The sequence below is a fragment of the Geotrypetes seraphini genome, chromosome 15 (genome assembly GCF_902459505.1).
Source record: "Geotrypetes seraphini chromosome 15, aGeoSer1.1, whole genome shotgun sequence".
In the NCBI taxonomy this organism is placed as follows: Eukaryota; Metazoa; Chordata; class Amphibia; order Gymnophiona; family Dermophiidae; genus Geotrypetes; species Geotrypetes seraphini.
This window is the reverse complement of record NC_047098.1, coordinates 68,336,920-68,364,309: the sequence shown is the minus strand read 5'-3', so window position 1 is coordinate 68,364,309 and position 27,390 is coordinate 68,336,920. Positions and strand designations below refer to the sequence as shown.

General features: G+C 42.6%; 1 protein-coding gene across 1 annotated transcript in view; it reads right to left on the bottom strand.

Annotated features, from left to right (window-relative positions):
* The window catches only part of BAZ1B (bromodomain adjacent to zinc finger domain 1B), a 139,444-nt gene that overhangs the window by 26,379 nt on the left and 85,675 nt on the right, over positions 1-27,390 (bottom strand). Inside the window, exons 13-14 of the mRNA XM_033921450.1 lie at positions 18,492-18,677; positions 8,077-8,224 (exon numbers count right to left, since the gene is read on the bottom strand). Coding sequence (XP_033777341.1) covers positions 8,077-8,224; positions 18,492-18,677 — 334 coding nt within the window. The remainder of the gene's footprint in view (positions 1-8,076; positions 8,225-18,491; positions 18,678-27,390) is intronic.

Genomic DNA, 27,390 nt, shown 5'->3' with positions numbered 1-27,390 from the left:
TTTAGGCATAGTGATTAAATGAAGAGAAAGTCATTTTCAAAATAATTTTTTTTTTTTTAAGATGTAGTAGTCTTCTCCTCCCCTACAGCCACTCCCAAACCTCTGGGTTTATGGAATCTAAAGACGATGGAGTGAAAGTGTGGCAAATGTTCATTAACAGATGTAGGGAAAGAGACTTAACAACTAGATGTTTTCTAGAACAGTGGTTCTCAACCCTGTCCTAGATGACCACTAGACCAATTAGGTTTTCAGGCTAGCCCCGATGAATATGCATGAGAGAGATTTGCATATAATGGAGGTGACAGATATGCAAATCTGCATATTCATTAGGACTATCCTGAAAACCCGATTGGCCTGGTGGTCCTCCAGGACAGGGTTGGGAACCACTGTTCTAGAAGGTACTGTATAAACATTGATGGAACAGTGGAAGACATTTTGGAAGAATAACACCTGGTTGATCCTGCTTCAATGATAAAACAGTGGAAGGTTCTAATATGGCAATAATCTAACTTACAAGCTCTACACCCATTAGATCCCCTCATTTCATGTAGAATCTAAACAGGAAGAGCCACCTTGGAGGCTCTATGCCCTATGGTGGAATCCTGAAGAAGCCGCAAGTCGTTTGATGCATGTCAAGTTGCTTGTTGAATACCATGTGGAGGAATCTAACTTTACAGACTCTACATCCGTGTTAGATTCCTCCGTAGACCATGGATAAAGTATCCAGCCCGATACATTCTAGGTAGGGGAAAGGATTGTGATAATAAAATTCCTGTAGATTTCGAGAAGGAAAGCATTCATCAAAAGAAGGCAAATTCCAAACAAAATGCTTCAGTTAGCTGGAGATATAGAAATTGCGATTTGACAGTCTGATTGCCAACATGGAGTACTGGTATAATTAATATCCAAATGTGCCGCTTTCATTCGCTGGTGGCACTGAGGCATAGATTTATTTATTTTTTTACCTCTATCACTAGGTGACTGGTAGTTGTATATAGAGTCAAAGTTCTGGAAGCCCCCATAATGGTGAGAGGGCGTTTCATAGGTCTTATGAAAAGAGTATCCCTCTCGAATGACTTGTTGAATCCAGAGGTCTGTGGTTATCAGTTCCCAACGGGGATAATACAATTGGAGCCAAGGTTTGATTAGTTGAGGAAGAGGCTGAGAAAGAAACAACAGAGAAGTTCTTTAGGAGACTGGTCATAATCTAAGTGCTGCATATATTCAGCATTGTAAGCAGAATCATTTCTAGTTTGAGAGATGGCTCTTTTCTCCAACTGCATAATGAATAGTCTTTCAGTAGATTTAGCCGTTGGTGGACAGTTGAGTGGAGACTTTGTTGTAGGCGCAGAGAAGACTTAAACTGAATCCGAGGGATATGAAGGCCTCAGTGAAGAAATGCGTCGAAGATAGATGCTGATTTAGAATCCGGTACCGGTCCGATGACTAGAATAAAAGTATGATGCAAAGCTGTTCTCTTTGAAGAACTTGAAAGAGCAATTCTCTCTCTTCAAAGCATGCAAAGAACGATGCTCATTGGATCGAAGAACTGGATTGATGTCTCTCTGGAGAACCTAGCTGCGGTACTGCAGGACCTGGTAGCTATGGACTTAGGTCGGACCAGTACCAAGGGAGTCTATACTTGGGTAAGCAGTGTAGATGCATCACCCAAATCCCTTCATCCAGAAGAAAAGCACTGGTACCTCTGGCCTTCCTGCCGGTACCATCAATGCCACAGCTTGCCCCAAAGAGGGTTGCCTCACTGAGGATGCACACCTCAAGGCTGAGGCAAGCCAGAAGATGGTTGGCGTTGCTTGGTTGGCATCAAGAGACTCAATGCAAAGTGACCTGCAATGCCAATTGGGAAGCTGGTAGCCTCTAAACTGGCTTACCAGACAGAGCAATGTCTCCCAATGTCGGTGTCAATGTCTTCGATAACTAAGGTTTCTGATCAATGTCCATGCCGGTCCCGAACAATCTTTCCTAATTATCGAACATTTCTGCAGAGTAGTACACCAGGTGCAAGTTCTACCTGGTGTTCTGGGCAAAAGGACTTGAAGCACTAACTGTCACGAAGAAAAGTTGGCCTTGGGTACCTATAAGACTTTTTAGTGGCCTGAAAAAATGGTCAACAAGATGTCAGCCAAAGCAATGGCTGAGAAAAATTGAAGGTCTCAGCGGCCAAAGCCCCTGAGGAAAATTGTTCCTCTTTTTCTATCCTATATAATAAAATGCTAGCCGCGCAGGCGCACTCTTGCCAGTGTGTTCCATGATCCGTATGTCTTTGGCCAGCAAGAGTGCACATGCAAGCTTACAACGGCCCGCACTCAGTCTGGCTGGCTCCCTAAAGTTATTTGCGGTGGCGGCTCACCTGCCCCGCCTTCCTCTTCCTGCCAGTCTCAGCCGGGCTCACTCCTCCCCTCTTCCCTCCCCCCTGGCAGCCCTGAACCTGTTCTCCATTCCCTGCCAGTCTCCTCCTCCAGTGGCTAATCCACCGTCGCCTCCGTCACCGTTCGGCACTCCCAAGATGGCGGGATCGCTGGTGGAGAGCGACGGGACGATGAGTGGCATGCCGGGGGCAATGCAGGTGGAGACTGTCGGCTACGGTGGCTCTTGGCAGCTGTCAGCGGTGGGGGCAATGCAGGTCGAGACTGTCGCTCTTGGTGGCTGTCCGGAGGCCAGACGTGAGATAAGGGGTGCTGCCGGACAGGGGAACAGACGGTGAGGGGGGGGGGGAGAAAAAGGAAGGGAGGTATGGGCAAGGGGGGAAGAAAAAGGAAGGGAGGCCTACTGCTGGACAGGGGGACAGGAAAGAAGTGTTGATGGACAGGGGAAGAGATGGAGGGGGGGACTAAAAAGGAAAGGAGGCCTACTGCTGGACAGGGGGACAGGAAAGAGGTGCTGATGGACAGGGGGGAAATAAAAAAAAAGGGAGAAGGGCTGCTGCTGGATAAGGGGAGCAATGAAGGGGTGGTGGTGGACACAGGGAAGGTAAAAGAAGGGAGAATGGGTGGACAGCCGAGGAAAAATAAAGACAGAAAGAAAGACAAATACAGAAAGCGGCTAAGGACAGAGAGAGAAATAAATAAACACAGACACACACACATATATTCTAGCACCCGTTAATGTAACGGGCTATAAGACTAGTTCTTTATAAAAGAAGGAACCTTTAAAAAAAATTTAAGAAAAAACACGTGAGTGGTAAGGCAAATGGCAAAAAACTAAACAACATTAAGAGACACAACTTCTTAGCTCCATGAAAAACTATGAACTGAAAAGCCATGAGCCTGCGTCGGGTGGGCAGTTTGCAAGCTTTCTTAAAGTAGTAATGTACTTTTAAAGCTGTCCGTACTGGGGCTTCGTGGATGACATCACCCACATGTGAGAATATGCTCTCTGCTTGTCTAAGGATAACATGGATTTACTAAAGGTAAATTGTGCCAAACGAACATAATTGAATTTTTTAATTGGGTGACCAGAGAATCCGATCAAGGACATATGCTAGATGTAATATTCTTAGATTTCAGTAAAACCTTTGACATGGCTCCTCATAGGAGGATCTTGAGCAAACTTAACTTGGGCTGAAGTTTGAAACTGGTTGACGGATAGACAGAGGGTGATGGTTAATGGAATTCACTCGGAGGAAGGAACGGTGAGTAGTTGAGTCCCTCAGGGTTCAGTGCTGTTCAATATATATGTGAGCGACATTGCTGAAGGGTTAGAAGGAAAGGTTTGCCCCTTTGCAGATTTGTAACAGAGTAGACAACAAGGAGAGAGTGGAAAACATGAAAAAGGATCTGCAAAAAGTTAGAGGAATGGCCTAATATCCGACAACTAAAATGCAATGCAAAGAAATGCAGAGTAATGTATTTGGGGATTGGAAATCAGGAGTCGTATGTACTGGAGGTGAGAGGCTGATATGCACAGATGGGAGGAGGGACCTTGGGGTGGTAAATGTCCAAAGATCTAAAGGCAAAGAAACAGTGTGACAAGGCAGTGGCTGTTGCTAGAAGGATGCTAGGCTGTATAAAGAGAGGCGTGACCAGTAGAAGAAAGAAGGTGTTGATGCCCCTGTACAGGTCGTTGGTTTGGCCCCACTTGGGAGTATTGTGTTCAATTTTGGAGATCGTATCTGGCAAAGAACATAAGACGATTTGAAGCAGTCCAGAAGGCAGTGATGAAAATGGTAGGAGGTTTGCACCAAAAGATGTAAGAAGAGAGACTGGAAGCCCTGAATACATATACCCTAGAGCAGGGGTGTCAAAAGTCGATCCTCGAGGGCCGCAGTCCAGTCGGTTTTCAGGATTTCTTCAATGAATATGCATGAGATCTATTAGCATACAATGCAAGTGTGCATGCAAATATATCTCATGCAAATTCATTGGGGAAATTCTGAAAACCCGACTAGATTGCGGCCCTCGAGGACCGACATTTGACACCCCTGCCCTAGAGGAAAGGAGGGACAGGGGAGATGTGATTCAGACATTCAAATACTTGAAAGGTATTAATGTAGAACAAAATATTTTCCAGAAAAAGGAAAATGGTAAAACCAGAAGGCATAATTTGAGGTTGAGGGGGTAGATTCAGAGTAATGTTAGGAAAGTCTTCTTGACAGAGAGGGTGGTTGATGCCTGGAATGCGCTCCCAAGGGAAGTGATGGACAGGATAACAGTGACAGTTCAAAAAAGCATGGGATGAACATAATAACTTTTTTTGTATACCACAGTACCATAACAGTTCAGAGCGGTTAACAGAGGAAGAGACTGTACATAGGCAGCGAAGTTACATACAACATATTCCGATGAACTTAACATGACAGTAGTAGTTAGGTATAACTGGAGGCATATCAGAGATACAAGGCAGGGATATAAAGTGGGGAGGGAGTGAGAGAAAGAGATAGGTTTTGATTGATTTCCTGAAAGTTTGGTAGGAGAGTGAATGTGAAATGAGGGTGGTTAAGTATTTACTCCATTTGCCTGCCTGGAATGCCAGGGATCTATGGAAAACCACACAAACCTACTGTTTAAAAAATGTATTTCGGTCCTTTGGAAACTTTGCACTATTAAAAAATTATTTGATGAAAAGTCCTTCCGTTTACTAGTACAATCATCCATCTTAAGCACCCTAGATTACTGTAACATCATATACCTAGGAGCTTATAAAAAGAACCTCAACAAGCTGAGATTAATTCAGAACACCGCGATCCGACTAATCCACGGTTTAAAAAAATGGGAACACATTTCCCCTTATTATCAGAAACTCCACTGGTTACCCGCAGAATCCAGAGTCCTCTTCAAGTTTGCTTGTTTTTGCTACAAAGCTGTCTTTGGGATTCTTCCAGCTTACCTAATCTCCCAGTTCTCCCCCAACGAGTCCAACCAGAGCACTTGCAGAACAAACCTATTTAATTACCCCTCCTTGAAATCTTACCAATACAAAAAGTTTCTAGATAGAATGTTATCATTCCAGGCAGCTAGGCTGAACACATGGCTTGGAAAGCCCATACTTGAGGCCACTACATACGCAGACTTTAGAAAATCCCTGCAACCTCGACTATTTAACAAATTCTAAATTCCTATACCCAACTCTTCCTCGCCATGACCCTTCCACCTCGCCCCCTAATTCCAAGGCCCGAAACTAATTATACTTTCCACTTTGAATCTCATGTACTGACATAATGTATTTTTATTGTAACCCACCTGCACCCCATGTACTGACAAAACGTATCTTTATTGTAACCCATGTACTGACTAAATGTATCTTTATGGTAACCCACCTGTATCCCATACACTGACAAAATGCACCTTGATAGTAAACCACTTATATTGTAACCCACTTGCATCCTATGTACTGACAAAATATATCTTTACTGTAACCCACTTGTATCCCATGTACTGACAAAATGAATCTTTAATGTAAACCACTTGCATCCCATGTACTGACTAAATGTATCTTTATTGTAAACCGTTTCTATCCCATGTACTGTCAAATGTATCTTTATTGTAAACCGCTTCGAACTTCACGGTATAGCGGTATATAAGAAATAAATAATTATTATTATTATTGTAGATACAGCCTTTTAGGGAGGGGAAGGCAAACAGGTAGACATTACGTGTGCGAATAGGGCCTGAAAATTCAAAGTGTTCTGACAGGTAGATTGGGGAAGATCCTGTTAAGGTTTTGAAGCAGAGGCAAGCAAATTTGAAGATGATCCTTGCCTCCATTGGCAGCCAGTGCAGTTTCTTGTAATAAGGGCTTACATGATCTGATTTTTTGAGATCGTAGATGAGGCGAACGGCAGCATTCTGTACGATTCTCAGGCGTTTGATGGTTTTCTTGAAGGATCCCAGGTATATAATGTTGCAGTAATTTAAGATGCTTAAGATTAGTGATTGGACAAGCAGTCGAAAGGAGAGGAAGACGAAGTAGCGTTTAATGGTGCGAAGTTTCCAGAGGGTACAAAAGCATTTTTTAACCTGAGCGCTAGTATGATCTTCAAAGGTAAGGCAACGGTCCAGTATGACTCCAAGGATTTTGATGGTAGGGTTAATTGGGTAGTCTAGGCCATTTAATTTAAAAAATGTATTTGTTAGCTTGTAGGTAGGACTTGCCAGGAAAATTTTGGTTTTTTCTGGGTTCAATTTTAATTTGAATAGTGTGGTCCATTGTTCTATCTTGGTGAGGATGGAAGAGGTGAATTGTTCTGTCTCTTGTGTCAGCGAGGTTATGGGAATGATAATAGTGATTTCATCTGCGTATATATATTATTTCAGTTTTAGGTCAGATAACATGTGTCCCAACGAAGCCATGTAGACGTTGAATAGAGAGGGGGATAGGGGGGAACCCTGTGGAACTCCACAGGGATTGCACCAGGATTGGGAGAAGGACCCGTTACAGTGAACCTGGTAAGTACGTTTTTTTAAGAAGCATGTGAACCAGTTTAATACCTGTCCAGTGATGCCAATGGAGTCGAGGCATCTGAGCAAAATGTCATGTTCAACTAGGTCAAAGGCACTGCTAGGTCAAGTCGAACTGGAGTATCAGGGCTTTTTTCTCAGTGAGAACAAATGGAAGCCTTACTCACTGTGCAATATGCCCGCTTGCTTCAGCTGAGGAGTGCAGTTGGAACAAATGGAGAAGAACTCTGCCTCACAGGTTCACGTGCCCAATTTGGTCTATGGGCTGCCAGTCAGACTGATGTTGGACCCCTGAAAAACCTTATGCTATGACAGAAGGAGGCCCATGCAGCCAATCCACTATAATGGCTGATCAAACCAGTCCAGAGCCAAACAGCCTGTGCTCAAGCTCATGATAAATCAGGGATGCGAGCAACTGTGCAGGGGACTGCCCCCGAGCTCCAATAATATGAAAGTAGGCTGAGTAGCTAGGTGTCCCCGAGGGATGATCCTGTTAGCAACAGACTTCCACAGCACAAGTCTGCATCTTCTCCCAGGCAGAGGTCCCAACAATTGGGAAACTCTGGGCACAGAGTCTTCAACCGAATACAATGACCCCACCCCCCTGAAAATAACCGCAGAGATCAGAAACACTTTTGAGCAACTTGCTTGTAGGAAACAAAAATACCCGAGGGAACAGGATCAGCTCTCTAGGAAGGAGGCAGAGTTGAAAAATGATTGACAGCATTCTGCAAGCAACTTGCGGGTTCAAATGCATAACCCTAGCGTTCAAGATTATTAGAAACACTGTACTAGAATCTGGCTTAAATTTTAGAATGGGTGTTTTGCTATTCTAGTAAGTTTATTATTATTAAAAAAAAAAAAAGTTTCAAGTACTCAATGTTTAAAATGCTGCTTTTTCCTAGGTACACCCTGTAAGATTGCCCTAGTGCAACCCTTCTTGTATGACTTCTGGAGTATTACTAAAAATCAATTTTTCATATAGAGAAAGGAGTGTTTAAAATGATCAGTCCCGGGTGCCAAACATACTAGGTATACCACTGTTGAGAAGTGATGGCAGGAAAACTATCTTGGTTGAAGTTCAGACAGATTTTGGGATGGGGTGGTTAGAAAGATGCAATATTTTAGCTAGGGCATAGGAAAAAACTGCTCACTGTACCTTTTTTCCGACACACTTTGCATCTAGCATTCTCTGCAGACATATCCCATTTGATGCATGCGTCTAGCATCCCCAGAAGAACATGGAGTCGAGAAAAAGTTTGGGCCTCACGGATTGCTACTTTCCACTTTTCCACAGCAGATGCAACCTGTAGGAAGACAGAGGCAGTGCATGTAAAAGCTGGAATTTGATCCAATATAATTAACAACAACCTAGTTCCCTTCATGCCTTGAACTGAGAATCTATGTTCACAATCAAAATGGCAGAACTGAACATATACACAGAGCATAATTTAATATGCTCATAGCAGGTAATAGAAGATTAGGTTTTCACCTTTTATAATCTTCCATTTGTTAACCCCTGGGGATTCAGTACGTTAGGTGTTCAATCCCTTCCCGCAATCCAGGAGTTGCAGAAATCCAAACACTTTTCAGACCAATGGTCCATCAAACCCAGTAGCCCATTCTCACGGTGGCCAATCCAGGTCACTAGTACCTGGTCAAAACCCAAGGAGTTGCAATAATTCCATGCTTCCCCCATGTCTCTCAATAACGGACTATGGACTTTTCCGCCAGGAAATTGGCCAAACCTTTTTTAAAATCAGCTACACTATCTGCTCTTATTACAACCATTCCAGAGCTAACTATTCTGAGTGGAAAAAAATTTCCTCCTATTGGTTTTAAAAGTATTTCCCTGTAACTTCGAGTGTCCCCTAGTCTGTAATTTTTGACTGCGTGAAAAGTCGATCCACTTGTACCCATTCTACTCCACTCAGGATTTTGTAGACTTCAATCATATTTCCCCTCAGCCGTCTCTTTTCCAAGCTGAAGAGCCCTAATCGTTTTTGTCTTTCCTCATACGAGAGGAGTTTCATCCCTTTTATCATCTTGGTCATTCTTCTTTGAACCTTTTCTAGCACCACTATATCATTCTTGAGGTAAGAAGACCAGAATTGAACGCAATACTCCAGATGAGGTTGCAACATGGAGCGATACAGGGTCATTATAACATTTTTAGTCTCGTTAACCATTCCTTTTTAAATAATTCCTAGCATCTTGTTTGCTTTTTTGGCTTCTGCCGCACGTTGGGCAGAAGGTTTCATTGTATTGTCTACAATGACACCCAGATCCTTTTCTTGGGCGCTAACCCCCAAGGTGGACCCTAACCCCCAATGTGGACCCTAGCATCCAGTAACTGTGATTTGGGCTATTCTTCCCAATGCACATCACTTTGCATTTGTTCACATTAAAATTTCATCTGCCACTTGGACGCCCAGTCTTCCAATTTCCTAAGGTCTGCTTGCAATTTTTCACAATCCACATGCGTTTTTAACAACTTTGAACAGTTTAGTGTCATCTGCAAGTTTAATCACCTCCTTCATTGTTCCAATTTCCAGATCATTTATAAATAAGTTAAATAGCACCGGTCCCAGTACAGACCCCTGCGGCACTCTGCTGTTTATTCTCCTCAATTGAGGAAAATGACCATTTAACCCTACCTTCTGTTTTCTATCTGATAACCAATTTCTAATCCACAACTGAACTTTGCTACCTATCCCATGACTCTTTAATTTTCTCAGGAGCCTCATGAGGAACTATCAAAAGCTTTCTGAAAATCTAGATACACTACATCAACCAGCTCACTTTTATCCACATGTTTATTCACATCTTCAAAGAAGTCAAGCAAATTGGTAAGGCAAGATCTCCCTCAGCTGAATCCATACTGACTCCATCTCATTAAATCAGGTTTGTCTACGCGTTCCACAATTTTATTTTTTATAATTGTTTCCATCATTTTGCCCAGCACTGAAGTCAGGTTTAATGGTCTAATTTCCTGGATCTCCCCTGTAGCCCTTTTTAAAAATCGGTGTAACATTGGCCACCCTCTAAACTTCAGGTACTACAGACAATTTATCGACATGTTACAGATCACTAACAGCAGGTCGGCAATTTCATGTTTGAAATTTTAGTAACCTAGGATGTATACTATCCGGTCCAGGTGATTTATCACTTTTTAACTTGTTGAGAAGAGCTCCTCCGACTTCTATGGTACTGGTCTGAAGACGAAGATGAGTGTCGATGCTCCAACCTGGAACAATGGTGTTTAGACTGGAATTCTTCAAGACCTGACACTACCAGATCCACCCACATACTCAAACTATCTTTACCCTCATTAAAAGGCGTCATTGTATGCAGGTAAATTAGGGAAATCCCTTTTCTTTAAATTCACTGAGCTTTGGAATAACCTCCCTGCCCCGCTTTGGAACCTAGGCTCATTTCAATTATTCCGAAAGCATCTGAAAACCTGGCTTTTCTCCAAAATGTAAAGCTATCTATTTAAAATGTAAAGCTAACTATCCTCTTCATAACCTCTAATTTCTTATTATGTCCTTCCCTCATTTATTGAATTACTCGTAAACCATGTCGAGCTCTATCTTTATGGAGATGATGCGGTATACAAACTTAAGGTTTAGTTTACACTAAAGAGCATCGATGCATCGTAGGGGAACGTTGATATGTCAATGCGAAGCATCAATGTCGATGGATCGATGAACGACAGATCCAATGCAGGAGTAGCAGCGGCACTGTGAGGCCTTGACTTGCTATGCTAAAGAATATCACCGAGCTTCCTTTGCAGGAAATCCCACAGTTGCTTCCTGAAGACAAACACCATTTTCCAGCCAAAGGATTCTCCAAAGGGTCTTCAGGCACCAGGGCCTCCAAAAAGCAAGACTTTAAGCAAAAAAAAAGGAAGTAAGCAGATCAGAGCGACTTCTACCTGGTTCGCTTGCAGAAATGAAAACTGCAAGGGGCTCTGTATTCCTCTCCCAAGTGGGAGCAGAAGAGAGAAAAAAAAGTGTTGGATTTCTGCAACACCAGTTCACAGGTTGGGATGAAACACCTGTTGTAATGACTCCAGAGTGGATGTAACAGAATTAGCATTATTCATTATATTTCATGCTGAAGTCTAAAACCAGTTCTGGCATATGTGATTAGAACAGGGGTGTCAAAGTCCCTCCTTGAGGGCTGCAATCCAGTTGGGTTTTCAGGCTTTCCCTAATGAATATGCATAAGATCTATTTGCATGCACTGCTTTCATCTTATGCTAATAAATCTCATACATATTCATTGGCGAAATCTTGAAAACCCAACTGGATTGTGGCCCTCAAGGAGGGACTTTGACACCCCTGTATTAGAATATGTCAGTTTTTGAAATGCACAATACAGATTAAAAAATTACTTTTGCTGCCTTTGATGCCTAGTCGTTTCTCTAATCATACTGGTCCCAGACTCTGGTTTATACTTTCTTCTGTTACCCACTTTTTGCTGCATCTCTGAGGTTGAGAAGTTCCCACCCCCAAGAGACTTAGTAAGAAAGGTTCAGCAGCCAGCATATCATCCTCAGAGCAACAAGAGCTTTGCAGCCCCAACATATCACTTCTCATCATATCACCTCTGAGTGGGAGCTTATAGGTTGGAGACGCCAATCACCTCTTACTGTTTAGAGGCAGGGAGGCTGCCACCCTTACAGAAACAGCAAGAGTGACTTAGCAGCCAACATACCATCTCTCACCCCAAAGCATCAATAGGCACTCAATAACTTCATCAAATTACCTCTCAGTGGAAGCTTATAGATTGGGGTGGACAGGCCCATCTTGTTTCTCAGAGTCACAAGATGACTTAGAAGGCCAAGGATATCAACTCATCTTCAAAACAAAAAAAAACAAAAAACAAGAGGAGCTTGGCAGCTCCATTCAACTCCCTTCTCTCTGCCCCCATCATACCTTCTTTGCTGTGTTCTTGTTTCCCCCAAACTTCCTTCATACCACACTTAATTTCTCTCCCTTTCTGCCTCTTTTTACAAATGCCTCTTTTCCATTACTGCCCTTTCCCTTCATATTACCCCCAAATTGTACCTTGCCTCTTCCTCTTATCACCACCACTTTTCTTTTGCTGTAACCACTCATACCAACCTCAAAGTAAGTTTTCTTCTCCCCTTAATCAGTGCTGCGGCTGCATGCTCTGGACTGAGGAACCAGACCAAGACTGCAGCCACAGCCATGATTGGGCCTTCTGACCTGACTGCATGGCCAGTGGTTTGGAAGAGGCCTGGGGAAAGTGAAGCTTTCTGGTAGCAGAGCTCTACTTGGGAAAAAGCAGGTCAAGGAGCAAGGTTAGAGCTGTAATATAATAAGGTCTTGTGACTTGACTCCCACTACACAGGGTTCAGAGGCCAGAGGAAGGCGGTTTCACCATGAAGCAAAACTTCAGCAGTGGCAGGTCATGGAGCAAAGACACAGGTGTGATAAAATGGGGTTTATTGACCCACCTCACACAACCCCAGGATTCAGAGGAGGCAAGAGAAAGGTATGGCTTTCTGGCAGTGGAGGATCAAAATCAGATTGCTACATATTGCATCAATAGAGCTCCTCTGCACATGCTCCATGTAGTTTCTGCACCTGCTCTAAACTGAAGAGCCACCACCAAAGCACTGCCTGGAATGCACTCCTGAGAGAAGTGGTGGAGAGGAAAAAGGTGACGGAGTTCAAAGAAGCATGGGATGAACACAGAGGATCTAGAATCAGAAAATAATAGTAAATATTGAAGAACTAAGGGCAGTACTGGGCAGATTTGCACAGTATGTGTCTGTATATGGCCTTTGGTTGAGGATGGACTGGAATGAGCTTTAATGGAGACTTCAGCAGTTGGAGCCCAAGCACAGTACCGGGTAGAGCCTTGGATTCTTACCCAGAAATAGCTAAGAAAAAAAAAAATATTTTTTTTTAAATTGAATCAGGTTGGGCAGACTAGATGGACCATTTGGGTCTTTATCTGCCGTCATCTACTATGTTACTATATAACAGGACAAAGGAGCAAGAGGAATCTTTTTAATTCCTTCTGTGTACCCCTTAGGATGTCTCACTACAGAGCTCCTTTACACATGCCCCGTGAAGCTTCTCTGCCCTTTTCAAACAACACCGCTGCCACCGAAAGACAAGAGGGAATCTGCTATTGAAATAGACAAGGGGAAAGCCACTGCTTCTTCTGGTATTGATAGCATGGAATGTTGCTACTATTGGTTTCTGCCAAGTACTTGTGCCCTAGGACTGGTCACTGCTTGAAACAGGATACTGGGCTAGAATGACCACTGATCTGACCAGTATGGCTATTCTTATATTAAGGATCAGGTTTTTTCTCAGTTTCCGGTACCCCTGCAGTGCATCTAGAGCAGTGGTCTCAAACACGTGGCCTGGGGGGCCACATGCGGCCCGCCAGGTTCTATTTTGAGGTCCTCGGTATGTTTATCATAATCACAAAAGTAAAATAAGAGTTTCTTGATCATATGTCTCTTTACCTATAAATTACAATAGTATTATTAAGACTTAGCCAAAAGGAAAGATTTATAAACTATAAAGAGTTTTACCTCATGCAAAATTGTCATTTCTTTAATAAGACATTAACTATTTTTTCTGAGGTCCTCCAATTACCTACAAATCCAAAATGTGGCCCTGCAAAGGGTTTGAGTTTGAGACCACTGAACTAGAGGATGCTGGTGTTGAAATGTTCCGTAAGGCAAGTTGTTGGTCTGACAGTACTGTGGAGAATGCTCAACTGGTGAATGTCATCAGATTTCAGCTAATCTTGTATGGAAATATTAGGTTCTTACCTGCTAACTGTCTCCCCTTTAGTACTAACCGAACAATGCCGACTGATGGGTTATGCCTATCTACTAGCAGGTAGAGACAAAGAATGACAGTTCTGCCATGAAGGGCACTGTGCAGTGGGTTAGTCAGTATAACAATAAAGCAGCAGAACAATGAAGAAATCAGAGTCTTCCCATCTCTAATGTTAAAAAGAACACCAGATGAAGAAACAGGCTACTGGATTAATCTGTTGGAATTAAAGAGAGTTAGCAAGCACTCTAGTAGAGTATGCCTTAAGGTCCCAAGAAGGCTGTTTAGTTATCAAACAAGCTGGATATATAGTATCTTTCATACCTTTTTTAGGATCAGAATACAACATGAAATGATGGTCAAAGCGCTGGAACCTAGTGATCTTTAAGTACTTAAAAAAAGATTCTCTGAACATCCAAAAGTGTATGAGGCTGATTCAGATGGAAAGTCAATATCACTTTCAGATGGAACTGTCCTGATTGGCTTGTCAGAAACTGGAGTGACAAAGACAGGGTTCCCAGCAAGAAAAGGCCTGAATTTCAGAAACTCACTAGATGAAAGTAACCACAGAAACATGATGGCAAATAAAGGCCAAATGGCCCATCCACAGCATCCGCTATCACCTCCTCTCCCTGAGAGATCCCTAGTGCCTGTCCCATGCTTTCTTGAATTCCGCCACAGTTTTTGTCTCCACCACATCTATCATAGAAACTGTTTTAAAAATGAGATCCTTCAGAGTAATCTTAAATGGCTCAAAGGGAACGTTCTGTAATGCTCAAAGGACAAGTTCAAATTCCATTCTGGGAAATTTTACTTCTTGGAAGCTGCAAACGATTGACACCTTTGTGAAACCAGACAATTTCCAGATGTGCTGTAATAAAAGAATTCTTAAAGTGTCCTTAATAATGCAAAAGCTGCCACTTACACTTTGAGTTTAAGGTTAATCCCTTCTTGGACCCTTCCTGAAAAAAACTTGAAAATATGGGCTAGGGAAGTCTGACAGTTGAAAATCCCTGTGGATACATCAAAGTTTCTCCAAACCCTTGTTCAAGCCACATAAGTTGACTTTTTTTTGGATTGCAGTAGTGTAGGAAGACGAGTTACTTAATCCACCACTGCCCCAGGTACATTAGATAGACTGTGAGCCCACCGTGACAGATAGGGAAAATGCTTGAAGTTCCTGATTGTAAAACTACAAAAAGGCAGTATACAAGTCCCAATCCCTTTCCCATTCCTTTTCTCTGTAATACCAAAGAGAAATGGATCTGCCTTTTGAATTGAGGCCTAAGTTGAGGCCCTTGAGGGGAGGAGTCAAATCAGATTGCCAACCTGTAGACAAACACGATCCATGTGCCAAGGAATTCTGCACTAGTTCTCTTAAGGACCCTGCCTAACATTGGCCAAGGAATGAAGATATAGAAGAGAACTGACTGGCCAAGTATAGAAAAGAGTATTTAAGGCTTCTGATCTGAACTCATTCCATTGGTTGAAAAAAAAATTGAGAACTTTGGTATTGCGTCTCAAGGCCATGAGGTCCAGGATTGGATGGTCTCACTTGGATGAAAACATGAGAAATATTTCCTTGGAACATTCCCACTCTCCCGGATTCACGGAATTCCTGCTGAGGTAATCCACCTATGTATTCTAAATTCCTACTATGCTTGCTGCTGAAAATAGGGGCACGAGTCTCTACCCACTGAAAAAGATGACAAGCCTGAGACAGGAGTCTGTGTTCCCCTTGCCTTTTGATGTGAGACTGCTGTTGCATTGGTCAACAAAATTCAAAACAGACTTGCCTCTCAGAAGAGAGAATACTAGCAATACTCTTCTGAGAGCTCTTTTTCTAGAAGGCTGACTGACAAGGAAGCTTCTACTGAAGAGCAGAGAACCTGAGTTGTAAGGCCTAGGCAATGTGCCCCCAACCAGAAAGGCTGAAATCTGTTGTGGTTGTCATTATCCACTCTGGTGAAGCAAGAGGCAGACTATTCTGATTATTCGCTGACTAAAACCACCATCTAAAACTGTGTCTTGCCCAAGTGATCCATGAAGACGATGATGGCAATTGGATGTAGTAAGAGACCAACGACGAGGAAAGAAAGCTCAGATAAGATGCTCAAATACCCCCAAGATTGACGGGGATTTAATTTATTTTTGCTGAGACTGACAACTCGGCCTAAAAACTGGGAGCAACTATACCACTATATATGCCACTTCAACATGTTCCCTAGTGGTCATCCTGAACACAGGGGGTAAGGAGACTGCGAAGCTCCTGGCTCCCAATCGCAGGTGGCAAACCCCACCCAAAAATCAAACCTGCGACTCTCGTGTGTCAGTCCCTTCGCACCTCCCGAGGCGGGCCTACCAGCCTCTTGGAAGCTTCCTGCATGCAGTGCTGCTCCGTAACCTTCTTGCCCCCGAGTTCCTCCTTCCGATGTAACTTGCTCACGAGTCCAACAGCCCTCACACCCTCCCTCCCTGGCTCCTGATAGCAGGTCACAAAAAACCTAATGAAACTAAACAAACCTGCCGATTCTCATGGGTTGGTCCCTTCTCACCTCCCGGGGCAGGCCTACCAGCCTCTTAGAAGCTTTCTGCACGCAGCGCTGCTCTGGAACATTCTTGCTGCCGAGTCCCTCCTTCCAATGTAACTTCCAGCAAAACCACAAAGGGGGGAGGGGGTTGCTAGGGCTGGTGGACCTGAAGGGAGTCAGTTGCCGGATCTAGTCTGGGGATTTGGGGAAAGGGAAACAGGTGCTGGGCAGAGTGTAGTTGGAGGGAAAGGAGAGGTGCCAGACTCTCACCAGGGCGCTGAAGGGAGGGGATAGAGGTGCAGGACCTGCAGGAAGGAAGAGTGAGTGGGAAAGAGAAAAGCTGAACCAAGGGGATGATGGAAGTGTGAGTGAAATATTAAACATAGCGGAGGGAGGAAAGACTGTGAGAGACTCATTGGTGTAAGGGAGTAAGAGGGGAGAAGCTGGACACAGAGATATACAAAAAGAGGGGAGATGGTGGGCATGGATGGGAGCATAAAAACAGTGACAAAAAGGGGAATGCTGCATCTGCATGGGGGTGGTATATGGACACAGGGGTAATGCTAGACATGGGAGGGTATAAGGACAGAGAGAAGATGGCTAGACATGGGAAAGAATAAGAATGCAGAAGGAAAATGCTGGACAGGGAGGGGGCATAGGGATATAGAGAAGTGATACTGTACACAGGAGGAGGGGATTATAGAGTGGTGAGATGAAAGCAGAGAAATGGGCACAGGGACAAACAGGAGACAGAGATTGAACATGGAGAACAATATAAACAGAGATATTAGATGGATGGTGAGCACAGAGAAGGAAGAAATGTCAAATGGTTAGGAGACCCTAGCAAGTTAGTTAAGAGAAGACAAAAGAAGACAGACCGGTACATGAGACCAACATGATTTGAAGAATAAAATGACGAAACAACAAAAGGTAGAAAAAAAATTTTTATTTTCTATTATCTTATTAGAATATATCAAATTTGAAATATGTATCCTGATAGGGCTGGTGTTAGACATAGTTGGGGTCCGCAAAGCCCAGGCCATGCTTCTTTAGCTTCCAGCTGGCTTAGGGCTTTCTCTGACCAGGGGGCAGTTGCCCTAGTTGCACTTACCTACCACTATTCCTGCCATGTGTGACTGAGGTATTCTGTTAGCATGATTTTTCTGCGTAGCATTCTGTAATATTTGGCTTATTCAGTTTTCTCGATAGTGGAGGGATATTTAGAAGCATGATAGAAACATAGAAATATGATGGCAGATAATGGCCAAATGGCCCATCCAGTCTGCCTATCCGCAGTAACCATCATCTCTTTCTCTAAGAGATCCTACGTGCCTATCCCAGGCTTTCTTGAATTCAGACAGAGTGACTCCACCACCTCTTCCAGGAGACCAGTCCTTGCTGCATCTACTCCCCTTTCTGTAAAAACATATTTCCTTAGCTTACTCCTGAGCCTATCACCTCTTAATGTCATCCTAATCCTTCTCATTCCAGAGCTTCCTTTCAAATGAAAGGGCAGGGGAGACAGGGGTTTTGTTGATTCTTGCTCTGTATATGAGGTTTATAAAATGGCGATAGTACAGAATATTGTTTTTTTTTATAATTTAATAAAATAAGTTCAATATAAAATCATAACTATTTGAGGCTTCTATGAATGGGATCAGATGGTTTGTGGGGACAGGACGGGGACCAAGCTCACAGTGATGGGGTGAGGACATTGTCAATTTTTTCCCTTGTTTCATTCTCTAGTTGGGACTCCCAGGGAATGTCTGCTTCAAGTTCAAACACTAGCCAGGTTCTGGTGAGCATTTCCGATGGAATGTCAAAGGATAAATTGTCTTTTGCTATGCCTTTATGGTCATAGAGCAAGCTCAGGTGTGTGCGTGGCAGACAGTTCTCAAGGTCAGCCAACTGTTCAGACCTTCAGCTCTTAGACGTTATTACAGATTTTTTGTGAGAGTTTTCTTTAGGTCTTCTAAGCAAGATCCCTATGCTTCCTACTCTATGATTAACTGAATAAGAGCCCAGTCTTATGCATTTTCCTGGCATCCTGGTATAATGGTATTGGTCCCCGAGAATTGAGATGCTCCTGAAGGGTCCTTCAGAGTAGCTAAGACAACAGCTTTTACTGCATAAAGGAGGCTCAGAAAGGCAGCCATTCCCCCCCCCCCCCCAGTGCTGTAGAAGGAATATTAGAAACAGGTGACTGATACCTTTGCTTCTTCTGCTATCTTCTTCTCCTCGTCCACATCTTCAGCTTTAGCTACAGAGTCATCAGCCTGTGGTTTTTTCTTCTTTTGCTTGGGGGCCATGAATCCCTGCAGAAACTTCTTAATCACACTTGCCTGCAGGGAGATTACACATTCTCCAAAGTCCTTCAAATTTTCCAAGGTGCGCACCTGTAAAGAAAATGCAGAAAATGACAGAACACCTAATCACCGTATAACCCTGCTCTAGGTGAACAAGTATCACTTTATCAGCACCAAGCCTGCCAGACTATACTATGACTATACTGTAACTATCGTGCAATACAGAACGAATTCACTCCTTTCCTAATGAAAGGTGCTTGTCAGCGAGAGAACTATCCTTATAGCAACCTCTTCATGGTCCATTTAATCCAACACATTATTTACCAAATTTATATCCCAAGACACCATCATTGTATTTTATGGAAAAAGAAGTTTACTATTAAAGTTATGGAAGCAATACAACAGTAATGTACAGAAACTAGGCATGACACCATACAACAAAGTAGTGATGCCCAATTTGCTGATTCGAATCGATTCACCTTTTTAAAAAAAATATTGGACTCACTAGTTCAGTGAGTACTCCTGACACCGGGCCTCCTAAAGTTAACAGCAGCAGTGGCGGTGACCAGCTTGGCAGATGCAGAGTGAACAGGCTTCTCCTGTTCAGCCGCGTCACTGATGATACGGCAGAGGGAAGTCCTGGTGGGCAGGCTGCGAGAAGCCTGTTCACCACACTGCCTCTGCCAAGCCGGTCACCGCTACTGCTGCTGCTACTTTAGTAGGCCTAAAGGGGGGATGGGGCCTAATTATTTCTATAGTGCTACCAGATACACGCAGCACTATACATTAAACACACAAGAGACAGTCCCTTCTTGAAAGGGCTTACAATCTAATTATGGCTGCATACAGGACAAAAAGGGCAACTCTATACACTTGGCTCAGGTAGGGAATTACAAGGGGAATGATGAGATGGATAAGGTAGGGGACTACAGAGGTACGGGTGATATACGAGTTGGTTGGGTTAGGACATAAAAGCAGCTTCAAAAAAGTGAGCTTTCAGCCTGTATTTGAATACCGCCAGAGACAGAGCCCAATGTACCAAATCAGGCAGGTTGTTCCAGGCATACAGCACAAAGTAGAAGGGATGGAATTGGGAGTTAGCAGAGAAGGATACCAGCAAGAGAGACTTACCCAATGGAGTTCCCTGAGTCAAGTATAGGGAGAAATGAGAGGAGAGATACTGAGGAGCTGCAAGTGAAAAAGAGGAGTTAAAACTGTATGCAGGGACCCAATGAAATGACAAGAGGAGAGGGGTAACATGATTATAACAACACTGGTAGAATATGAGGTATGCAGGGGAAGAGTAGTTCAGGCGAGAGATGACGAGAGAATAGATGAGGGTCTTGGCAGTGTACTCAGAAAGGAAAGGCCAGATTTTAGTGACAATGTAGAGAAAGCAACAAAAAGGTTTTGGTGGTCTGTTGGATATACAAAGAGAAGGAAAGAGATGAGTCAAGATGACCCACCCCAAAGTCGTGAGCTAACAAGACAGGGAGGATAAGAGAACAAAGGGGAGATGTGAGTTTAGGAAGAAAGATAAGGAGTGCTGCCCGATTCAGGAAAAAAAATTGATTTGATTCAGCCTATTGAATCGATTTTTCGATTCGATTTTCCTCCCCAATTGGATGTGTGTTTGTTTTTTTCAAACATCTTGGTGGATTTATTTTATAGCCTCTTCACCCCCTTTTCTCCCTCTCCTACCCACACTGGCGCTGTTTTGTAAACAAAATGAACAAATAAAAGACTCTCTCTCTCTCTCTGTTAAATCCTAGCTCACGTTCGTGGTCTAACACCACCTCTGGCAGGATACACATTTCAAATCTGACATATTATAATCACAAAATAGAAAATAAAATTATTTTTTCTACTTTCTGTTGTCTGGTCATTATTCAAATAATTTTGATCCCAGACTCTGGTTGTCTTCTGATAACTCGCTTGCCAGGGTCTTCTGCCCATTTGTCGTTTGCTTCTCTTAGCCATGCTTTCATGCTAACCATCCATCTTCCATCTCTGTGTTTCCCTTCCCCAAAGGTCTGGCCTCTTTCCTTTTTTTTGTCTCCATCCCCATATCCATCTTTTCTCAACTACCCTTTCATCCAGCATCTCTCCTTCCTTCCCCACCACCCCAGGGTCCATCATCTCTCTCTTCCCAACTACTCTTCTATCCAGTATCTCTATCCCACCCTCCACTTTATCCCTTATGTCCAACTTCAAGTTTATTATTAAACATTTGTTGTACACGCAATGTCAAATACTTCAATATGTATGACAGTTTAAAATTAGGAGACAAACAATAAAACAACTTTATACAAATAAACATACAGTGTATACGTACAAAAGGAAAGGAGGGTGAACTACAATCTTTAAAGAAAATAGTGATACATTTAGGGAAAAAACAACTGGAGGGTAATAAAAATAATCTTGAAAGCATGGCTAAGCCTAGAGGAGAAGGTAAAGAAGATTGCGACTTATACGTAAAGTCTGATTAAAATTAGGTATTAGAACATATGCATTAATGATAGATGAATTATGCTATCTATGTCTCAAATGCGTCCTTATTCAAGTAACTTTTTAAAGAGCTTTTAAATTTTTCTAGTGAGGATTCACCACGTAAGTAAATAGTTCCAGATCTGGGGTGCTATAACCGAAAAAATAGTAGATCTCCTAGTACCTATTACTTTTAAAGAGGGGATAGTCAGCAGATGCTGTTCTGTTGATCTAAGTGTACTAATTGGAGAATATGGTATTAGAAGACTACTCTCCCTTTTTATTCCTTCACTCCCTAAATCCTATTGTCCACCATCTTTCTCCCTCTCCTGTGTTTTTAGACCCATTATTACTTCCCCCCCCAGTCCAGCATATGCACGTCTCTTTGAACCCTCCCTCTGTGTATTTCTACACCAGGGCCTCCCTCTCCTGCAGGCCTGCACCCCCCCTCCGGCCTCCCGCTCTTGCATTTACTTAATTCCAGCAACGGAGCAGCCTGCAGAGAGGATCGCTGGTGCTAGCAATCTTCGCATGCTGCCATCGGCCTCTGGAGCTATCTTCCCTCTGCCATCAGAGGCAGGATTGTGGTAGAAGAAACAACAGCTCCGGAGGCTGATGGCAGCCTGCAAAGATTTCTAGCATCAGCGAACCTCTGCAGGCTGCTCCGTCGCTGGAATTAGGTAAATGGATGCACGGGAGGCAAGGGGGAAAGCCAGACACCGCAGCACTTTCTGACTGACCCTCCCTCCTCGCCCTCTAAAGCAGAAGCTGCAGCGGCCGGCCAGCAAGAGGCAGTGCTGCTGCTCCTGCTTTATGGGGCTAGAGAGGGAGGGTCAGTCACTGAATCGGGAGGCTGATTTTTTTTTTTGTTTTAAAATCTATTCGATTCACCTGAAGTGAATCGGTGAATTGATTCAAATCGTGAATCGGGCAGCACTAGAGTCCAGTCTTGGCCATGTTTAATTTTAGATGGCTGCGAAACATCTAAGTACCAATGTAAGACAGGCAGGCTGAAACTCGGGCCTGGATTCTTGTAAAAATTTCAGGTGTAGAGAGGTAGATTTGTGATTCACATCAGCATAGAGGTGATACTGGAAGCCATGGAAGGAGATTAGAGCACCAAGGAAAGATGAAGAAAGAAGAATCCCAGGACAGAACCCTGGGGTGTACTAACCGATACCTGAATGGCAGCTGTCAAGGATCCTCCAGAACTTACTCAAAGTGTGATGGGAAACATAAGAAGAAAATCATGAGATAACAGAGCCCTGAAACCCAAGCGAGGACAGAGTATTGACAAGTAGGCAGTGATCTACAGTATCAAACGCCACAGATAGATCAAGGAGGATGAGGACAGAAGCCCATTGGATTGGCCAGGAGCAGTTCATTGGAGACTCTAGCAAGGGCAGTTTTCATAGAATGAACAGAGAGAAAGCCCAACTGAAGCTGGTCGAAGATAGCTCAAGAAGAAAAAGTAAAGATAATGACAGTGAATAGAACATTCAAGTAGCTTGGATAAGAAGGGGAAGAGAGAAATGGGGAAGTTAGCATCCGGCAAGTTTTTTGAGGAGCAGCATAACTATGGCATGTTTGAAAGCATCTGGCACAGTTCACAGTGGAAGAAAGAAATAAAAGCAAAGGAGGACTAACTCTGCACAAAGTCAATCAGCCAAAAATGAGCAGAAATGACCAATGTATTCATCTCAGTTCATCTTGGTCATCTCTACGTGTTTGTGGCTGACAGTCACAGTGGAAAGCAACAGGTTGAGGATATGGCAAACAGAGGTGACAGTAGGAGATATGGTGATCTGTAGATGATTAGGGATGGGATCAGAGAAACAGGTAAATTTGGAGGAATAAAAATGCACAAGTTTTCTTTTCAGTGATTTCAGAAAAGGAAAAGGTGTAAGGGGGTTGACGGAGGATCAGACCTAAGTGCTGCCTTTGACATTATTGACCACCAACTTCTTCTGCACAGGCTCACTGATCTAGGAATCAAGGACTCTGCACTTCAATGGTTCACTTCCTTCCTTCAGAGAACTCAATCAGTACTACTAGGCCCAAACAAATCAGAATCCAAATCCAAATCTGGAATCCCCCAGGGTGCCCTGCTGTCCCCACTCCTCTTCAACCCATACATCAGACCAGTTATCGATATCATCCAAAAATACATTAAAACCCACTCCTATGCGGATGACATTCAGCTTCTCCTCCTACTTGATAAAGAACAATCAACCCAACTCACCAACCTTCAACACTGCCTTACCGACATGAATTAGATGACAGACAACAAACTCCAGCTGAATGCTGCCAAAACTGAATTTCTATGAATCAGAAAGAAGAACACTAATTTCACATGACCTATACTACATCTTGGGATTCCACACTCTTGTCAGCAAAAGACCAAGTGAGCAGTGGATGGCCACCTGTCTCTCTTAGCCCATATCTCACAAGTGGTCTCTATCTCCTTCTACTATCTGCATCAGCTGTCAGTAATGTTACAAGCTTCGTTCTGGCGTCAGATCAGTTGGTGTTAAAAAGCACTAATTACAAACCGCGTCCATGTAGTACGGCAGATACAGGCTCTCTCAAACAGTAAGTGCTTGTTTTTGAACAATTTCTGAGGCTTTAAACTTAATGGTTTGCTTTGATAAATGAGTAAACTTTTACAAACGTGCTCAAGCTTTTTTGAACAACAAGCTAGAGAAAACATTATTTGTATTTTTACATCTCCCCTCGACCCTGAAGAAAAGTTTCATTTGAAACATGCATGTCGGGAGAGGTGATGTAAATGACAAGAGATAATCCACTATAAAGCTAAGTTGGATTTATTTTTTTTTTTAAAAAGTTCCAATGAAGAATTATATAAAGTAAAAATATTTTAAAAATATATAAAAGCAATAAATAAATAAAATCTAGACCGACGAAGACGTTGGCAACCAGCAGCATAACGTGTCCAGCTGCGTTCTGAAGGTCCATACAAAAAATACAAAAATAAGAACCCAATACCATATATCTGTGGCTCCACTGAAAGTGAGTCTGGGCTTCGGCATTATGATAAATTTGAATGGTCTATTGTGAGTTTCAAGTTTATTAATATTTTGATATGCCGACCATCACAAGTATCTGGTCGGTTTACAATAATAAGTAATACAAATTATATTTTAAAAAATGTATATATATATTAAAAGCAAAAAATAAAAATGGGGAAGTAAGATCAATACAAAGACTTAATTACAAAGGGTATGAGACATAGGAGAGAAGAGGGAAGGGCAAGTTTTGAAATTACATTGTATAAATAAAACAAAAATGAGGAGAGGAGGGGAGGATAAAACAAGAGGAAAAAAATGAAGTATCGCTTCCTGGAAGCGTTTTTGTAGTCCCGTTTTTATTTATGAACTTAATTGGAATTTTGATAAGCATCTTTAAAGAGGAATGTCTTAAGGAGATGTAATGTAATTGAGTATCATACCAGTGGCTTATATATTTAACATTTTGAAACTTATGGACACAACCTGAGTACAGGTTTTTCTGTTATTAGTGAAGCAAAGAGAAGTAAAACCAGAGGACATAATTTGAGGTTGAGGGGTGGTAGACTCAAGAGCAATGTAAGGAAAGTCTTCTTTACAGAGAGGGTGGTGGTTGCCTGGAATGCGCTCCCGAGGGAGGTGGTGGAGAGGAAAATAGTGACAGAGTTCAAAAAAGCGTGGAATTAACACAGAGGATCTAGAATCAGAAAATAATAGTAAATATTGAAGAACTAAGGGCAGTACTGGGCAGACTTGCACGGTGTGTGGCCATATACACTTCTCTCTCCATATTCGCGGTTTCAGCATTTGCGGTTTTTAGCTTGCTGGCTCCTCCCCCCAAATTATATCAGCTTGCATAGAGAAACTGCTGATTCCCAGCACTTTCTTCACCGTGTTTTGCCTCTCCTTCAGGAACAGACCAAGTCTCCCACCATGTTATTTGCGGTTTCACTATATTCATGACAGTTTTTAATAGAAAACAGCGAACAACATATGAAAAAGTTATTTGCGTTTTTTCTGTATTTGCGGTTCTGTTAATCTCCTATCACAGCGAATACGGAGGGAGAAGCGTATGGCTGTTTGATTGAGGATGGGCTGGGGAGGGCTTTGATGGCTGGAGTGAGCTTTGACGGAGACTTCAGTAGATGGAACCTAAGCACAGTACCGGGCAGAGCTTTGGATTCTTGCCCAGAAATAACGAAGAAGAAGAAGAAAAAAATCTTTATGTGGTACTTGCTAGATTGATGAAGCCTCCATTTGAACCGATGTCCGTCTCATCTCAAATATCTCACTTGGAAAGTGGTCTTCCTCATTTCTCTAACTTCTTGGAGACCGTATCTGGCAAAGGACATAAGACTTAATGCGGTCCAGAGGAAGCCAACGAAAATAGTAGTAGGTTTGCGCCAGAAGACATATGAGGAGAGACTGGAAGCCCTGAATATGTATACCCTAGAGAAAGGGAGGGATAGGGGAGATATGATTCAGATGTTCAAATACTTGAAAGGTATTAACGTGGAACAAAATCTATTCCAGAGAAAGGAAAATAGCAAAAACCAGAGGGCATAATTTGAGGTTGAGGGGTGATAGACTGAAGAGTAATGTTAGGAAATTCTTTATGGAGAGGGTGGTTGATGCGTGGAATGCACTCTTGAGGGAAGTGGTGGAGAAGAAAACGGTGACAGGGTTCAAACAAGCGTGAGATGAACACAGAGGATCTCTAATCAGAAAATAATTGGTATACATTTAAGGAACTAAGGCCAGTACTGGGCAGGCTTGCACGGTCTGTGTACAGTATATGGATATTCAATTGAGGATGGGCTGGAGAGGGTTTCGATGGCTGGAATGGTTAAGATGGGCTGGAGTGAGCTTTGATGGTGACTCCAGTAGATAGAACCTAAGCACACTACTGGGCAGGGCTCTGGGTTTCTGGCCCAGAAATATCTAAGAAAAATGAATGGTTGGGCAGACTGGATGGACCATTCAGGTCTTTATCTGCCATCATTTACTATCTGATATTGATCAAAGTCTAATGTCTGGAAAGGAAGATGTTGAAGTATGTGGCAGTCATAACGTAACAGTAGGATGTAGTTAAAAGTCAAACAACTGACCTGATATTTTTCACTGTTTCCTTGACAAATGCTTGGGAAGCAAAACATCTGTTTATAAGAACATATTTTTTCACTTGCAAAGTTAGGGGAAATATTGATGATCTTATAGTTGAGAAACCATTTGATTGTAACTAACAGAAGTGCATAACACAATTCTGTTTATATACCGCAGGACCGTGAAGCTCTATGTGGTTTACAAAAGAGAAAGTTTGTTACAATTAACTAGAATAACTTAATTTCCTATATACTTAATGAACAGATGTTTTCAAATGCCTCCTATAATCTAAGTAAGTACTGGAAGTCATAATTAAGAAATTTAAATCTTTGTCCCAGGATGCTGCTTGATAGGATAAGAGATGTTAGTGGAATCTTTTAACTTTGCATCCTTTTACAGATGGAAAAATGAAAGTGGCATGCGAACATCTAGTATGTTTACTAGTGCAAGTGAGAATGAATTCATGAGGTAACTAGGGGGAAGACCAAATAGGGTTTTATAGCAAAAGCATCCAAACTTAAAACTTAATCTGAGCCTCTACTAGCAACCAGTGCAATTCATGAAAGGAGGCATTGACATGATCAGACTTCAGCTTGAAAATTAGTCTTACCGCTGCAGAGCCAGCAGACAGGACACCAGGGAAGGGAAGAGGTGTCGCTTCTACCCTATACTGGTACTTCAATATAATTGGTATTATACCCCAGTGCTTATAAAAGCTATTTCTGGAACAGGCTCCAAACAATGTTGGAGAGCTTGTGGATCCCTTTCTCCACATAGGGTGGTCTTGCCCCAAAGTTAAAGTGTTTTGGGAACAGGTTATGGATTTTGTCTCTGAGGTATTGGGCTTCTCAGTGGACAAATCGATTGAATGCTGCTTGCTGAATGTCACCCCTCTGTAAGTTTTTCAATGTTCCTGCCAAGTAAATAATGTTACAGTAATCTGATTCAAGATCAGAAACTGAACCAAGAGTCTAAATGAGGTGACATCAAAGTATGCTCCGATTGAGCGGAGCTTCCATAAAGTATGAAAACTCTTCCTTACCAGAGCACGCATCTTGTAATTTGATTGGAGATTGCATTAACCATCTATGTTTCCTAATTAATGAGATGTCAGGATATTTAATAATGAATTAATTGATGTCATTTGCCCAATTAAATGGCCCATCACTTGTATTTCAGGGATATTC